Source organism: Cucurbita moschata, unplaced genomic scaffold (genome assembly GCF_002738365.1).
Source record: "Cucurbita moschata cultivar Rifu unplaced genomic scaffold, Cmos_1.0 Cmo_Scf00031, whole genome shotgun sequence".
Taxonomy (NCBI): domain Eukaryota; kingdom Viridiplantae; phylum Streptophyta; class Magnoliopsida; order Cucurbitales; family Cucurbitaceae; genus Cucurbita; species Cucurbita moschata.
The window spans coordinates 2,044,105-2,063,088 of NW_019268547.1; the positions used below are offsets into that span (position 1 = coordinate 2,044,105).

Sequence of the window (18,984 nt, forward strand, 5' to 3'; positions counted from 1 at the left end):
GGGGTCCCCCCCCCCCCCCTCCATGGACCTAGGAGACGTCAGTTCACCCCCTAGGTAAGACACCATATAGTCTCATATGCGTCATGTATGAGGTAACGCCTCGTAGAGGGTCACCAGTCATTCATAGCTCGACATAAGGAACTCTCACGATTTAAAATGAAAGGACAGAGAACTAGAAGTTCCAAGGGGATAAGACTAGAACCAAACATCCTAGAGTCGATAAGAAGCCCGTGAGAATCTTTTAAGCCTAGAACGCGATGAGAGCCTACGAGTAGGTGGCTTACTGAGTATAATTTTTATACTCATCCTTGCTACATTTTCCTTTTCAGGTGCATGATGCTACGAGTTAAGAGAGAGGGCGTGTTTGAGATACATGGATTGCCACAGAGGAAAGCATGTTTTGGGGCGTCAGTCTTGAAATTCTCTTCTTTTGAAATAAATGATTTTTCGTATTGATATCTTTTCCATTGTTTCTTACATTCACATTGCATCCACATTGTCATTTGAGTCACGACTCATTGTAAAAATTTTTAGTTGTGACAACTAACCTACTCGTCGTCCATAGAAAAGTTAGCTAGCGAACATATCCCACAAGCCATGAAGTCACCTAACGATTGGGGGTGCTAACCCTTGGTACAAGCCAGCTCGAACAGGTCACCAACGTGGTCAACATCCTCCTATAGGACAGACCCACTATGTAGGTAATTTTGACCTATCTGTGTAATCAACGTCCTACCATAGGATGGATGCACCATGTAATGTAGTTGGCCTACCACTAAGTAACACGAGCCTAACCAACATGACACCTAGCTTGACGGTACCACACCAGAGTAGAAAGGGAAGTGGAAGGTCCTCAAACACTATATCAGCTTCTATCGACTAAGAAATCTTTTTACTTTGTCTCAGGGTTCTGACTGAGGTAGTTCTCTAGATCTCAAGGGTAGTTAGGTGGTTTTGATAGGGGCTCTAGCTTCCCGATTCATTCAATCATGAATTCCCGAGTCTATTGTAGTCCGGGGTTAAAGGGTTTCACCCTCTAGTCGTCCCTCATGATACCACTTAACGCAATATTTGGAGGGTCCCTTACATAAACCTAACTCAGTCACTACAAGGGTACGCCCTAGACTTATCATTCATAGAATAAGTTCACACAATCAATCAACAGGAGTTTATGTATGTTTAACTATGCATGCAGTCACACGAGCTCAACGATGCAATAACATCCATCAAGAACCTGAAGCGCAGAAACACAAATACCCCAACCACCAACATAGTATAATTGAATATAAGCAGCAGTAAAGTATTCCGGGTAAGCATACAAAAATCTACATACAAAATCTCATCAAGGTAGCAAATACAGGATATTTCTCCTTATTCTCTTTTGTTCTTCTTGTTTTTCATTTAAATTTAATGTGTGAGTGGTGTGATCTTAGGTGGTTGGAATTAATGCCATAAATTATCGTAATTAATGATCTATTTTTTCATAATAATTTGTATTATCTTATTGATAATTTAATGTTATTCAGTTTATAAAAAATTGAAGGTCATGATCTTGAACAATATATGATTTTATTTCGAAAATGTCAATATCTCTGATTTTTGGGGCAAAATTGCACGTTTTCCCCATTCGTGACAGTTTTTTTTTTTTTCTCTCCCCTTAATTTGGGTTGAGTATGATGTCATGGATACTCACTTTTCTTTAGGTTTCATTTCTTGCACCAAATATTAAGAAAATGAAACCCTACGATATTACTTTAATGACACCAATTATTTCTTCGTGGTTGACCTTAATGAACATTTGAAACAATATTGAAACATATATTACCTAATTCGGAGTTCTTTTGCTTTAAATACTCAATGATTTTTTAATGATTTTTCTTAGGGGGAGAAGTTCAAACTAGGCAAATTGGTTCTTCATGGTAGCTATTTTAAAAATAAAGGGGGTAAAAATATAACAATCCATTCTAATTTCTCTTTAAAATATGTTGAGTAATATACATTTTTGATTCCTCGAATTTAAGCTAAATAATTTCTATTTGGTCATTTAGTTTTGAAGGCTAATACTTTTTGTCATTGAGATTTGAATTTAGTTGGTATATGATTCTTATGTAGAGTTAAACGTTAATTGATCTAACGAAATGATGAAGTGATAGTTAACATATGCGGACAATATAACGACCTATGCTTAAGATTTGAATCATTTCTTGATATGTGTGTACCGTCATTGCATAAGGATCATGCTAATCTTCTTTGTATCGTTCCAGTTTAATCAAATGTTCCTGAATCCCGACAAACTAGTGATGATGGTAAGGACCATGTCGTAGGAGATGCAGGGAAATGTTGGAGCCATCCGGTGTCGAATCCGAATTTTGAATCTTGGACATGGGGTTGTTATAAATGATATCACGGTGCCTCTCCTAATAAGATGTGGTTCGGGAAAAATCAAGGCGGAAGCTAGTAGACATGTGACACCCTGAGTAAAGAAGAGGTACATGAATTAACCACTACCACATCCGAACGAGAATGATCTTAAGGACAGGATGACTAAGAAAGACTTAAAACAATTGAAAGTTACTACCTATACCAACAAGGTGCACCTTCTTGTCAGTGACTCAATCATAAGAACTCCTTCGTTAAACATGCTTTACTTGAAGCAATTCTATATTGGATGATCTACTACGTATTTTCTTAAGATGTATGTGAGTGAGGATAAAGATTCTAGAAGGACTCGTGTTAGTTTGTGATACATATTTTTCATTGATTTGAAATAACTTTAATATATATATATATATCAAAATTTGAAGAAGTAAATCAAAATTACATTCAAAGTTCGATGATTACATTTGTTAATTTTGAAAGCTTATAGTCCTAATCGAAGCTAAGATTATTTTTAAATCCAAATAATAGTCCAATCTTGAGAAAGATGAATTTATGCATTTTATAATATATATTTGTTACATATAAACAATGAAAACCCTAGGAAACGTAGGTAAGATGTTACATCAAACCTCATCGGAGTGGTTGGAAACATATCATCCCCAATTAACATGTTTCTTATACATCAAGCTAGTTTGATTTCAATGTCCTAATTCAAATTGAAAATGGAATGGTTTCTTTAACTCTACCAAACTCTTTGGTCAAGCCTTTTTCACATTAAAATATCCCATTACATTATTCATTGAATAAATGATTAATAGTTTAGCTGATATGAATTATGCGTTCTCAATGGTTGAACTACCTAGAATCAATGTCTTAGAACCTATTTTATGCTAGTTTTAAGGTTTAAATCGTGGGATTCAAGAGATTATTAGCATTATTTTGTCGATTTTTAAAATATTTCGAGTAGATTAGAGAGATTTGATGGAAAATAATGAGACGTTAGGCATGATTCAAGGCGCGTGTTCGAGATCTTGCTATAGTGATTTTTCTATATACACTTCTTTTTCTAGCTCGTTCTCGAGAGGATGTACATTTTTTTTGGCATTCAAAGGAGGTGCTTGAGAGATAAGAGACTCAAGGCTCGTAAACGTTGAGATCGTAGCGGGAGAGAGGATTAAGCACCAAATAGTTTTCTCGTCTTTCCTTTACTTATACAATATGTTCCGACTTTTTTTCCATGAGTTTAGATTTAGTCTTAGGCGAGCATAATGACAAAACTTTTTATTAGGGGATTGATTTAGCCATTAGACTTTTTACAATATTTAATATAAGTTTATGTTCGAGAAAAGTAATTTAGACTAGAAATTAATGATATAAATAAAAGGTGTTTTGAAGCGGGAATAATTAGAATTCCTTTAGAGGTTGTTATAATAAGAGTGGTATGTTATTCAAAACTAGACAATGACAATGGTGTCATGATATGAGAATTGAGATTCGGTGAATCTACTATTATCATCTTCTTGACTTATGACCTATCTATTTTATCGTCTTCATTGTTTAATTAATTTAATCGTTGGTTCATCTCGAGTATTCTCCATCTATTATTTTACATTGATCCTATATTTCTTTCCATTTATTTCTCTATATAATTATGTACACTAGAACATCAATTCGGAGCCATGCAAATTTTACACTTCAAGCTATGTTAAAATTTTACACTGTATGTTTGTGATTTTGCATTTAACCCAAATCAATTTTAAAATTTTTTAATAGAAAAATTAAAAAAAAAAAATTATTAATTTTTTTTTTTAAGTTTAGAGACCTATTAAACCACAAATTCAAATAATTCATGTGCAGTACAAATGAAAATTTAAAAATTTAAAACTAAACTTAAAATTTAACGTATAAAAAAAAAACCATTTTTTCCGAAATGACAGATTTTTCAATTTGAAGGAAATTTGATCGTCACTTAAAATCAAAATTGATTTCATCAATGGCTGCTAAGTACAAACTATTTAAATAAAATTAATTTTTTTAATGGATACAAAATTGAATTAAGATGGATCGGATCTTCTTAGAACCTTCCGCACTGGATAACTTCTCTCAGGTGAAAAACATTATTTAAGAATTTTTCTAATCACTTTTCACATGTGATAATATTTGTAAAGTGAAATGTGTTTTGGTCTAATATATATATATATATTAATTTAGCTCTACGATTGAAAAATAATTTAATTCTTAAAATTTTAATATTTTTCAATGCTATTTTCATATGTACCTAAGAAAATTAGAAAATAAATTAGGCTATTTCAGACAAAAATAAATAAATAAATAATACGTTCCGAAAAATATTCCAACACATTGAGTATCATGCCATAAGAGATTATTATCGATCACAGTTCAAGTTTTCAAACTTTCAATATTGGGTTTAAAAAGTTAAATTAAAAACTTTCTATTGAGCTCATGATTTTTTTTCTTTTATTATTAAAACAATAAATTAAATAAATATTTAACAACCCTAAATTTCTACGTCACTAGTAATGTATCAGGCTCATTTCTAATGGAGAAATATAACTCTTAGAAGAAAACCTCATCTATAGTATAAATGTCGAAAACATTATACCCTCTTCTTCCCTAGAAAATACAATCATGATCATGATCTTACGTGTTTAAATACGAAATATTAAAATTTAGAGAAAATAAAAACAAATACAAAATAATTTAAAATAATGAATTGCAAAACCTATTCTAACCTAAGACTAGAAATTTAAATATGAGTTTACCTTAGGCACGTGCCACAATCTCTGCTCGCGATATCGCTGTCCTCCGTACATGTGCATCTTGCCTTTACTTAAAAAAAATGCGGCCTAAGTATTTCAAAGAATATACAGTAAACGGCCCCACTATAAGGGGTCATGCAAATGCAAACACATGCAATCATTCTCTTGTGACCTAGCTCTATCTCATCTAAGGGTGACCTCCAATCTCAGACAACTACGGATGTGTAATACTTCCCTACACACGATCCACATGTGCGAGTGTGAATCCTCAGGTGGACTCACACACCCCCTAGACCCTCTATAACAAGCAAATCTGTAGTGACGTTCGGAGGTTGACGGAACCCCTGGTATCATGCACCTCATGAACATCCTCATCATCATATTGTGCGCATCCGCACTCATCATCTCTAAGAGTAGTAGCACTATGCTTATGAACATACAACATGCATGTGGTCCCTCTAAATCACATCATAACATCTCTTCTGACACAACCCTCTAGTCTATCTCTTTGTTATATAAGTAACACATGCTCGTTTGATATTTATATTAACATCATTTTCATGCTATTAAGGTTGTGTCCTATGTCGGTCTATTGACATGATGCAATATGACACTCATTATCATATAGCATGCTTAATATGAAAAACATCGTCATATTAAGATAACATCATGCAATCATCATACTCATCATATCACCATCAAGTGCATCAAGCATATCAAGTACGTCATGCATCAGAATACATACACACACATACACATATATATATTAGGCACATCATCATGCATCATAACTCAAACATTATAACTCATCATCATATACTAGTATACAACATCATACGACGTCGCTCATACAACATCAGAACTTGTACATTAACATATACTAGTATACGACATTATATGATACCATTCATACATCATCATAATTCATACATCATAATTGTAACTCATTCAATTTCTAACCTATCCTATAGTAAGACTACTTACTTGATTAACTTAAGTTGTTGTCATGAATTTATTCTTAATGCAAGTTCGATCCTGCCGTTTGAAATCCAAGTCAATCTATATAAGTTCATGACATCAATTTCAAGTTCGAACTTCTATAAAATGATTTCTCTAATTTACGTTAGTCCATATATTAAACTTCATGCAAATATTAGAGACTTTCCATGAATAAAGTCTTAAAAGGTTTATTTATATTTGTTATAATTTCATTTTCATGCCATCCATTTAAATCTCTTTAACATTTACCATAATTTTTATTTCCTCTTACTATGTGTTTCCTTTTCCTTTTCTTTTAATTATGTTTACAATTATCTTTGGCCAAATTATTCGATTCTTGAATTACACGGACACATAGTTTAATCAAATTTTATATCTCCCATTTTTTCTTTTTTTTTTCTTCTTCATTCTACTCTGCATCTACTTTGTTAAATTTTCCCTCTTCCTCCTTGTATTTACTCTATTAATTTTTCACAAAATCTTCCTTTACTCTGTATTTACCTTGTTGAACTTTTCTTTGTCCGTTAATTTTTCACCTAATCTTCCTTTACTGTATTTACCATGTTAAACTTTTCTTTTTACTCTCTGTATTTACTGTGTTAATTTTTTCACCCAATCTCATTTTACTCTCTATTTACTTCCTTTTCTTCTATATTTACTTTTTTTTTTTTAATTTTATTTTAATTCGGTTAATAAAAACAATGAATTATGGACCAATGAAAAGGAGATGGACCAAAATTTCTCCCTCCAATTACATCGGTAGCTATGGCGGTAACCATTGAGTTGGTCTTTTATTGGTTGAATTGGATTCATTACTTAATAATGGTCGTTTTGTTTTAAAAGTTTTACATCCAAAACCATTGAGTTGGTCTAAAAATTGTCCTAACCCAACCCAACCCAACATACGAACAATCTTAGTTTAGAGTAAGGGTGTACATTGAACTCGAAAACTCGAAAATTCGAACTGACCCAACTCGAATTATAAGAGTTGAGTGAGGGTTAGGTTATCAATCCAACCAACCTAAATTTTGAATTGGTCTAAAAAATTCTTTCAATCCAATCCAACCCAAGCGAAGATTTGATAGAAACTTTCTAAATTTTGAAGTACTGTAATTTAAGACTAAACTGGTCCTAATTTGAAAACTGATATTCAAATCAGCTCATTTAGAGGAAAAAAAAAACACATTTTGTACAACTTTTTCGTTTCTAAATAGTAACAGACAACTAATGTCCTTGATCATAGGTTTGAAAGACAACATAAACTACAATATATTATGACCAAAATGTTGGTTCATAGATTCGGTCAATTTTCTTGTTGGGTACATAATCAAACGTTTGATCATCTCGAACAGCAGCCCAACTTGTTTTTTTTTCTTTTCTTTTCATTTTTTTAACCTATGCAGTTTGGTTAAATTTTCAACACCAAATATTAAGAAAATTAATTAACATAAACCTTTCTTATATTAGTTTAATAATACAAAACATATCATCATCATTGACTAAATGAACGTGGAAAACAATATTGAAACGGAAACCACCTGAATTATTTGAACTTCATTTTTGCTTTCAATAATCAATGATTAGAAATTAATTAATGTCTTTTTCTTGAGTGGAAAAGTTCATATTTTCTTCCCAAAATTTCAAACTTTTCGCTGAAAAACAAACAGTGGTTGAAGAAAATGAGAAGGTTCATAATGTTTCTTCTTATATTCACATTATAAGTTGATGTTATAAATACCACAAAACTCCTAAACCCATCTTCTTAAATTACACTTTATTGTAAATTCTCTAGAGATCAAACTCAGTTCGTATTAGGACATGGAGAAGCTCTTGTGTTCTTTCTTCTTTTGCATTCTTTTGCTTTCATTTAAGGCACAATCCCAAGAAGTTGGTGAGAGATTTATATTACATTGTTTTTTCCTTGTAAGTTTTAAAGGTATTTAATTATACTTAGATGATAATGATAAATGTAAGAGCTCAAGCTTACCGCTAGTAGATATTATCTTTTTTGGACTTTTCCTTTATAAAGAATGCTCCGTGCCCCTCTCCAACCGATGTGGGATCTCACAATCCACCCCTTTCGGGGACCCAGCGTCATCGTTGGTACTCGTTCCTCTCTCGAATTAATGTGGGATCTCACAATCCACCTCCTTTGGATGCCCTACATCCTTGTTGGCACACCTCCCGGTGTCCACCCCCTTCGGGGCTCAATGTCCTGTTGGCACACCGCTTGGTGTCTGGCTCTGATACCATTTGTAATAGCCTAATTTCACCACTAGTAGATATTGTTCTCTTTGGACTTTCTCTTTTCAGGCTTCCCCTTAAGGTCTTTATAACGCGTTTGCTAGAAGAGGTTTCTGCATCCTTATAAATAATGATTTGTTCCCCTCTCCAATCGATGTGGGAACTCAAAGTAAAATTATTTGAAATGATACGGATAAAGAATTGGTAGAGGAGATAGATCTATTTGTTGGAGTCCTTAAAGGTGTAGTCATAGTGAAAATTCTTTATAGATGATTACTCAAAAGGGGAGGCTCAATGACATTTTTTGTTCAAGGAAAGAATTGTTGCACGTTGTTGACTAATTAGAAGAAGATTCTAGATATATAAGTGAAGAACAGTGTCTTTAGGGTTATTGGAGAAACCAAAAGCAAAGTTAAGAGAGTATGGACAAACTAGATTTATTGTCCTATAGCTATTTTTCCTTCTAAATTTATGATAAATACCAGTAGAAATTTCCAACTTTTTATTCCAAAGTAAGCAAATACATCCACTAATTTTGTAGCCTATGCTATATATTTAGCATTTTGTTTCCCTTGATGATATCTTTTCCCCTTCTTAATTGGTTTAATGATTATATGATCATTGATCATGCAGAGGATGAAAGAGCATTTGATTATGAATCCGATGGAATAAAAGGACCGACACATTGGGGAGAGCTTCGACCAGAGTGGCATGCATGCAAGGCTGGTTTAATGCAATCTCCCATCGATATGTTGCATGAAAGAGTTGAAGTTATTTCGCATCTTGGAGACCTCAAAATCAACTACAAACCCTCTAATGCCACTCTCAAGAACAGAGGCCATGATATGATGGTAATCAATGACGAAAAACTCTAAAAACAACCCTTTTAGAAGATATTGAACTCTTGCATTTACTATCTTCTAGCTTATTTACATATCAAATGGTTAAATTTATGTTAGTATAAGGACGCGTAGACCGTAATGGTTATATTTATGTTATCCCACATCGGTTGGGAGGAGAACGAAACATTCTTCATAAGAGTGTGGAAATCTCTCTAGCAGACGCGTTTGAAAAACTGCGAGATCCTACATCGATTAGGGAGGAGAACGAAACACCCCTAGGGTGTGGAAACCTTAAACATTTTAAAAACCTTGAGGGGAAGCTCGAAAGGGAAAACCCAAAGAGGACAATATTTGCTCGTGATGGGTTTGAGACATTTTAAAAACCTTGAGGGGAAGTCCGAAAGGGAAAACTCAAAGAGAACAATATCTACTAGTGGTGAGCTTGAGATGTTATAAATGGTATTAGAGCTAGACACCGGCCGATGTGCCAATGAGGAGGTTGTTCCTCAAAGGAGGTAGACACAAGTCGGTGTGCCAATAAGGACGCTGGATCTGAAGGGGGTGGATTTGGTAGGGGTCCCACATCGATTGGAGAAAGAAACGAGTGCCAGTAAGGATGCTGGGCCCTGAAGGAGGATGGATTATGAGATCTCACATCGGTTAGGGAGGAGAACGAAGCACTCTTTATAAGGATGTGGAAACCTTTCCCTACGCATTTTAAAAACTTTGAGGGGAAGCCTCCAATGAAAAACAAAATAAAAAACAATATCTGCTAGCGGTGGACTTTGACTGTTATAATTAACGCATTAGTGAAATATTTGAATTCTTGAGCAGATGAAATGGGTAGAAGGAGGTGGATTCATGGAAGTAAATGGAATGCAATATAAGCTCAAACAATGTCATTGGCACTCACCATCTGAGCACACCATTGACGGTAAGAAGTTTGATCTGGAAGCTCACTTGGTCCATGAGAGCTCAAATGGAATGGTTTCTGTGATTGGAATCTTGTATCAGATTGGAGAGCCTGATTATTTCTTATCAACTGTGAGTATATTTTCATAATCTTCAAGAATTAGCATTATAAATCATATACTTATTATAATTTTATTTCCATTAGATAAAAGATCATTTGGAAGTTGTCTCCGGTAGCCATGAAGAGGAGAGAATAATCGGAGTAATCGATCCAACTCTGATAAAGATAGGCAGCAAACGATATTATAGATATATGGGCTCGCTTACCGTTCCACCATGCACTGAAAGTGTAATGTGGACTATGATACATGAGGTATTCTCCGAGTTTAATACTAATTTAATATTATTTCATTTGAGAGGTATTAGTCAATTCGAACATAACTCAATTGCTCACATGGTTAAGATATATATTTTCAATTAAGAGGTAAGAAATTTGGATCGGATACCAATATTTTTGAATTATACAATCGGGTTACATTGGATTAGTCATAGATAAGATATATTTACGTGTTAAACAATACTCAGATTAATAATTTGATTTTCTTTGCTAGTGGTATTTATTTATTTATTTATTTATGAAAACAATTAAAAAAAAGTGATATAATTTTGACAAGTTTTAAATTATTTTAATCTTGTTTTGTAGCCTTTTAATATTTATTTTTTTTATTTTTGGTTTATGAAATTTAAAAAAATTAACAATTTCTTTGTTGAGTGTTAGCAATATTCCAAAATGGTTTCAAAATTTAATTTTGAAAAAAAAAATGTAATTTTTAAAAACTATATTCTTGTTTATGGAAATTTAAATATTTACTTATAATAGATGAAATTATTGTAAATAAAAATTAAGAAAATAGTCACAATTTTTTTAAAACTAAAAACTAAAATTAAATTATTATCATACATTTGTAATTAATTTTATTTATTTATTTTCACTTCAGGTGAGGACCGTGACCGAAGAACAAGTGAAACTACTTCGAGTAGCTGTTCATGATGTAAGTTATAAATTAATTGAGATTAAAAAAATTAAATTAATAAAAAAAAAGGCGTCCATCAACACCTTATAAATTATCTATACATTTTTTTTAATAAGTTATTGATAATAAAGATATTTTAATTTTTTTTATTAATTTAGCCTTGAAAAAATTGCCAAATTTATAACCATATTGGTATTAATTGGTATTAATTTTATACATTCATATGTGTTGATATCAAAAGTCGATATATAATTACAGGACTCGGATACTAATGCAAGACCATTGCAACCAATCTATGATCGAAAGACGCAACTCCAAAAGCCTAAAGAAAGTGAAGTTTGACAAGAACGAATTTTCGTTCACCATTTAGGCTATCTTGCCAACTCCTACTCTTCACATTTGTATTTCGATGTTTATATCAATATTTTGTACCTTTGAATAATGTTTCAATTTTGAATTACATATATAAATATGAATAAAACTAATAATAAACCTCGTTCATTTTAGGAACTCAAGATGGGTACAATTTACTTAAAATCAATTAATCCATAATTTAAAGTGATCAGATATGCTCTTTTGAAATCATTTGAATATGTTTCGATAATGACCCATCTCTTTCGATAGTTGCACAAAACCTTTTCGAGCTCGTCTTGTTAGGATTTATCCTATAGATTACATTTTGGTTGTTTGAATTCATTTTTAGTTCGAGCCCATTGAATCCAATTGCATAAAAACCAAATTCAGCCATGTTTTAGCTTATTACTAACAAACCTAGGGAAGGTTCTCCTCTAGTTAACCTACCTATAGTGCCTTGAATTGCTAAACGAAAAGCATGGAACGCTAAGAATACGCAAGGTGTGAGAATTCCATATTGGTTGGGAAGAATGAAACACCCTTTATGAGGGTGTGGAAACCTTTCCTAACATACGCGGTTTAAAAACCTTGAGGGGAAGTCCGAAAGGGAAAGCCCAAAGAAGATAATACCTGATAGCGGTGGACTTGGGCCGTTACAAATGGTACCGGAGCCAAATATCGAACGATGTGCCAGTGAGGAGGCTGTTCTCCGAAGGGAGGTAGACACAATGTGGTGTGTCAGTAAGAACGCTGAGACTCAAAGAAGGTGGAAGTTTGAATTTTAAAAAGAAAATCAGATTTCAAACTTTTTATCGGGGCTTGGGTGTTACATGATATCCCATCCTCCCTTCTAGCACAACAAAATAAATTGAAATCAGCATTCATCCCAAAAACTTATACCAGGGGAATTTTAATAATTTTCTAGGTAAGTAGCGTTATCATCAAAATTACCCTTTTACAATCCTAATTAAGTATAGGCAAGATATTCTAGCATTGCTAGTATGTCCTAACCACCTCTACAACTATTTTTTGAAGAAAGTTTGAAGAACTTATATGTGCGCGCGTTAAGAGCTCACTTTTCCATTGGTTAGGAATTCCAAATTTTCTTAAATTTCTCTAATAGATCCCAATTCAAGTTAAATTAATGTGAATAATAAAGAAATGGGTGTCAAATAGGGTGAAAAACGAGCCAATACGCCTCCACAAATGGATGGAATGGAGGATACGCATGTAGCCACGTACGAGTGCGTCAAGCGCCTAGAGGAGTACTCATGCTCTTAACTTGACATTGGTGCACGGCTACTCGGTTTGGTCTACGGCTACTCGGTTCGGTCTGATTTGATATTTTTCTTTTTTCATATTTTTTAATAAGTCGACACGTGTCCTCCACTTGGCCAGACATGTATGCTCCGTTTGGCCTTATTTTCTTCCCAAATTCATAACTTTTTTACTTAACTTTATTCAATTTGGTTCTTTCCAAAGTTTCATTCGGTTTAACAGAGAGAAATAAACACGTTGTATATAACAAAAATGCTCTAGAACTTCTATCCAATATAACAAAAATGTTTTTATTATTGAATATATCATAAATTTATGATATTCATATCAAATACAAAATAAAAATAACTTCCCAACGTATTGGGAAAGAAAAGTATAATCAATATTCATGTGTTGCAAGTGACATTAATTTTTCTCTCATGATTTGACTCGGAGTTGAATCCTTCGATCATGAAGTGGTTGTAAAGGCCTCGCATTAGTGTCTGAGTCCTGCATATATATAAACCAATTAAAACCATATTATATATCATAAAATTTTAGTTTTTGTCTTCTTCTTTTTTAGAGTATAATATTGTTAATTTTGAGAGCAAGTAATTTAATCCGTTCAAAATCAGATCATCGAGTTTTTGAAAATTATAATGCTACCATAAATGAACTAAATACGTAAAATCTAACTACAAAATTAAAAAAATAAATATATCTGAACACAAATCAAAGCAACGAATATGAAAATACTTGAATAGAAATTCTAGAGGATTAAATAAAAATTTCAAAATTCATTTAAGAACTAAATTTTCAATGGATATTGCTTACATCATGAACAGCCACCCGAAGCAATTTCACTTGTTCAGGTGAAACCGTCTTAACCTGCAAAAAAAAAAAAATGTATAAAAATTATTTAAGCATTAAAAAAATGTATTACTCGTGAAACATAAATATATGAATATACATAGGATGATCTAACTTGAAAAAAAAAAAAAAAAACCTTTCTGACTATGGTCCAAAGCACATTTTGAGAACACGGTGGAACGGTTAGAGAGCCAATATATTGATAATATAAACTGCTTAGCATCTCTAATTGTGACGGATGACCCAAATCAATGGCTTTATCTTCTTTTGTATCACAAACTTCTTCCAAATACTCTTTCATCTAAGAAAAAAAAGTGTTAAATTTAGAACGTAACAATTTTAATCATTCTCATCTTCAAAAATTGACATTTGAACATTTACCTTAGACAAGAAATAGTCAGGTCGTCCAATTTTGTAGAGAACACCAATGACAGCAACACTTCCTGTTGGGCTTTGGTGCACCAAATGGGCTTCTAAAGCAAATCTTCTGCCATTGATTGTATGCTCAGAGGGCGAATGCCAGTGGAATTGCTTAAGAAAGTACCGAGTTCCATTAACTTCCATATAGCCAGCCCCTTCACCCCATTTCAACTGCAATAACCATCACAATCCATACTCAAATGGGTATTCTTTAAACATAATTATAAGCAAAGTTGATATTACAACAATTACCATAATATCATGGCCTCGGTTCTTAAGAGTTGCATTAGAAGGCTTATACTCGGTCTTGAGGTTCGTAAAATGGGGTACAATTCGAACTCGCTCGTGCAATAGATCAATGGGAGATTGCATTAGCCCAGCCTTGCAGCTATGCCACTCTCTCTTAAGATCTCCCCAATGGGAAGGCCCTCTCTTTCCCTCTTCATTATAATCAAACTCCTTCTGATCCTCTGCATGCAATATCAAACAAACATTTAAATATTATACAAACAAAGCTCATATCATAATAAAGTATATGACACAATAGGTTCCCTACCAACTTCTTGAGACATTGCAGGCCATGAAACCATAAGGAAGGCACACAAAAATGTGCAAAACAACGCATGAAAAGAGAGCTTCTCCATCTTAAAAGCTTTGATTTCTTCGTTAAATATTTGTTTGTATTTCAGAGCCAAGAAATTGGGTATTTATAGGCACAAAGTTGAAGTATGAACACATGGAAATCAGAAGCTTCTGTGTTCCTTCCATCGTTAAGTTCAACTAAGTTTGAAAAAGAGGAGAAAGGCAATGAATTCATAAATAATTAATGGATATTGGAAACAAAGCGCTGCCGTACGGTTTCTTTTATGCATGTAAACAGGGTGGTCCTTTGTTGAGAGTCTTCTAAAATTGAGGTGAAAAGATATCAATGAAATGTTGTGGTGCATATAAGATTGAGAATGGGTATCAAATGAAGTGGACAAAAACAAAGATCGCCCACACGTTTATAAGTGACGCTCTTGCAAATAAGGTTGCAAAAATAGATCCACGTACTTAAAAAAAAAAAAACTTCAACTAGTTATTATTTCTCTTTTGTTGTTTGGGGTCGTAAGTAATTAGGTCGGGAAATACAAACACATACAACTCATGCTCCAAGGATTTATCATTAAAACTATCATTTGCTCAAGGTACAAATTCTCCGATACAAACACATGCAACACATACTCTAAGGATTTATCAGAAAATGCAAACACATGCAACAATACTCAACAAAATTTGAATAATAGTACTTAATTTCACATCAAGAACAAAGATTTTAGCATAATCAATGGCTTTCCTTTATGAATATCCTTTAACTACTAATTGAGCCTTAAACCTTCTTTTGACATTTGGTTCAACTTTGATTCGGAACACCCATTTGTTCAATAGGGCTCTCATTCTTTAGGTAACTCAGTAACACCCCCGTATTATCTTTTTTAAGTGAGCTCATCTCACCTGGCTTGCTCCCACTTCGTTGAATCTTCAACCTGTAGGGCTTCATCAAAGAACTTTGGTTCTCCTTCATCAATCACAACAAATAATGTCATGAAGGTGAATATCTATCTGGTGCTCTAATAGTTCTGAATGATCTCTTCAACACTTGCTCCACTTCTAATTCTTCTGCAACAGTTTTAGAAATTTCTTGAGCTTCTACTATAACATCACTGTGCGAGTTTTTTGGCAACTCAAGGTTAAGCCCCACTTACTTCGTAGTCTCAGAATTTATCTTCTCTTTGTCCTTCTATAAGACATTTTCATTAAACATGACGTCACAGTGTCTTATGATTTTTTTGTTCTTGTCATTCCAAAACTTGTACCTGAAGATGTCAAAGCCATAGCCTATGAAGTAGCACTTTACAACCTTAGCATCAAGTCTGTCTCTCTTCTCTGGATCAACGTGAATGCAGTGCAGTCAAAAGTTCTCAAGTGAGAATACTTGAGTTCTTTTCCTATCCATACTTCTTCTGGTAATTTCAACTCCAAGGGTACTGACAACTCTCTATTGATCAAGAAGACTGTTGTATTCATAGCATCAGCCCAAAATATCTTTGGTAGTTCAGAATGAATCCTCAGGCTCTTTGCTGGCACATTCAATATTCTGTTCATCCTTTCTACAACACTATTTTTTCTTGTCTTTCCGAGAACTATCCTCATTAATCTAATTCTCTTAGCTGCACAAAATATTTTAAACTCTAACTTGTCGTAGTACTCTCTTCCATTGTCAGACATTAGACATTTGATCTTCAAGTCAGTCTGATTTTTAACATCAACTTTTTCCTAAGGAGTCAATTATGAAGTTAGGTCTCATATAATATATGTGGCATGTATTTTTGTTTTTTACCCTAAAGTAAGGTCATTTGTTATATTTTTAATACTCCTTGTTTTCCTAACATTTTGCCTAGTAAAAGTAAGAGACCTCTTGTCGAATGACAATTTTGCTGTAAAAGTCATGGAACCATGTTTTCTTAGATAGTTTTCTATGTTGAATAATGTTTTCTAAATTTTAAATAGACATGTTGAGTGGTTTGTTTCATGTTTTCCATAATAGGTCTAGTATGAATTTAGGTTTGGTTGATAGAACTCGATAGAATTGCATTGATAGAATTGCATAAAGGGAATTGATTGATCTTTATTGAAGGATAACTGCTTTTAGCCTTACAAAACATAATAACAAAACCAACTAAATCAAAAAGCAAATCAAACCAACAGAATTAAAAAAACAAATCAACTCCTACCAATTAGCTATTTGAAAACAAATATAAAACTAGTTTAATAGACAAATATGAAACTACTTCTTATTAATTAGCTATAACGATGCAGATCGAGAAACTCCAACAAAATCCTCTATAACGATGTAGACAAACTCCAACAAATTCCTCCCGTTAAACTGAAGTATGCTGAAACAGCATCAGTTTACTCAAGTTGTCCAACTCCAAGCATGCCTCTGAATTTCACAAATTTATCTAGCTTAATTGGTTTAGTCATTATGTCTGCCACTTGATCTTTCGTTCCACAAAACACTAACCTCACAATCCCATTAGTTGACACATTACACAAGTAATGGTACCTAACATCAATATGTTTTGTCCTTTGATGCATAATTGGGTTCTTAGACAATTTGATTGTTGAACTACTATCACACATGATATCGATGCACTCGCTGCTTAGAACACCTGGCTCCTTCAGAATTCCCTTCAGCCAAACACCATGACATGCACTTGCAGTGGCAGCTACATATTCAGCTTCTGTAGATGATAGTGTGACAATTCCCTGCTTCCTTGAACTCCAACATGTTGCTACTCCATTTAGAAAGAAAACATAGCTTAAAGTGCTCTTCCTGTCGTCAATGTCTTGCGCATAATCACTGTCTGTATATCCCAAAAGATTTGCATCCTTACTCCATTTGTAATAAACTCCAACATCTAATGTGCCTTTTAAATATCTCAGTACCCTTTTAGCAATCAGCATATGTTCTTTGGGATCAGCCATATAACGAGAAATCAAGCAAACCACAAACATTAAGTTGGGATGAGTTACCATAAGGTACATTAAGCATCCTACTAGTTGTTTGTACAATGTTGCATCGACACTTTTGCTGCCTGACTTTGACAAGAAGGTGCCAGGGACTACCGGATTCTTTACCGCATCACAATTCGACATATTGAATCTTTCCAATACTTCCTTAGCATACTTCTTTTGGCACAAATGAATTCCTCCTTCGTTTTGATAAACTTCAACTCCAAGGAAGAACTTCATTTTCCCTAAGTCTCTCACCTCAAACTCATGTTTTATTGATAACTTGAAACATTTGCACATATTTTCATCATCTCCTGTGTAAATCAAATCATCAATGTACAGGCAAACCAACAACAATTTTCTTCCAATTCTCTTCAAGAACAAGGTGTGATCATAATTACTTTTCTCAAAACCTTCCTTCTTACAATAGCTCTCGATTTTGCTGAACCAAGCCCTAGGTGCTTGTTTCAGGCCATAGAGAGCTTTCCTCAGTCGATAAACCTTGATCTCTTCTCCCTTTTTGACAAAACCTTTAGGCTGATCAACATATACCTCCTCGTTTAATTCACCGTATAGAAAAGCACTTTTGACATCAAGTTGATAGATGCACCATCCTCGTTAAGTTCCTATTGCCACCAGAATTCTGATTGTATCCCATCGAGCTACTGGTGTATAAACTTCATTGTAATCTACTCCAGCCTTCTGCAGTATCCCTTAGTGACGAGTCTCGCTGTACATTTGTCTACTTTGCCTTCTTCATTCAGTTTCGTCTTGAAGATCCACTTGACACCGATTTTCTTTGCTTGATGCAGTAATGTCACAAGCTCCCATGTATGATTTCTTTCAATAGCTTGAATTTCAAGCTTCATAGCCTCTTACCACTTCTTTTCCTTTACTTCTTCATCAAAGTTCACAGGATCATCATTGGAGATGTTAAAAGCAAACCCCCCTTCGACTTCTTCTTCTTTAGATAGGTGTTCACCTGTTTCATAATCGCGCATCCAAATTGGCTTTCTCCTTTGTCTTGTTTGTTGTGGCAACTCTGGTGAAGATTCATCCATTTCTTGGATTTCTTCTAACCTATCATTTGCTTCTTCATTTGAATCTCCTTTCCATCAGTCTCTCCTACTTCCGATTCTTCTGCAGTAATGTTATCATCATCTCCCCAAGCCAACACGTCCCATTCTGTATTTTTTGTACTTGAATTCGAGTTCCATTTTGCACGTTCTTCAAATATGACATCCCTGCTCACAATTATCTTGTTTGTTGCTGGATCACATAGGCGATAGGCTTTAGATTCATCACTAACTCCAAGTAGGACACATTTGAGACTTCGAT

At 33.8% G+C, this 18,984-nt stretch overlaps 2 protein-coding genes and 1 pseudogene across 2 annotated transcripts; 1 reads left to right on the plus strand and 2 right to left on the minus strand.

Annotated features, from left to right (window-relative positions):
• Positions 1-2,186: 2,186 nt before the first annotated feature.
• Positions 2,187-2,295, minus strand: LOC111464961 (annotated as a pseudogene).
• A 5,649-nt stretch (positions 2,296-7,944) lies between these two features.
• On the plus strand, positions 7,945-11,665 carry LOC111464882 (alpha carbonic anhydrase 7-like). The gene is made up of 6 exons (XM_023109156.1): positions 7,945-8,049; positions 9,036-9,253; positions 10,079-10,288; positions 10,362-10,529; positions 11,155-11,208; positions 11,449-11,665. Exons 1-6 carry the CDS (start codon positions 7,977-7,979, stop codon positions 11,530-11,532), a joined length of 807 nt encoding a protein of 268 aa, XP_022964924.1. The 5' UTR covers positions 7,945-7,976; the 3' UTR covers positions 11,533-11,665.
• A 1,472-nt stretch (positions 11,666-13,137) lies between these two features.
• On the minus strand, positions 13,138-14,765 carry LOC111464883 (alpha carbonic anhydrase 7-like). Its single transcript, XM_023109158.1, has 6 exons — positions 14,648-14,765; positions 14,344-14,561; positions 14,053-14,262; positions 13,808-13,972; positions 13,636-13,689; positions 13,138-13,311 (listed from the first exon to the last, which is right to left on the minus strand). Exons 1-6 carry the CDS (start codon positions 14,733-14,735, stop codon positions 13,240-13,242), a joined length of 807 nt encoding a protein of 268 aa, XP_022964926.1. The 5' UTR covers positions 14,736-14,765; the 3' UTR covers positions 13,138-13,239.
• Between the last annotated feature and the right edge of the window lie 4,219 nt (positions 14,766-18,984).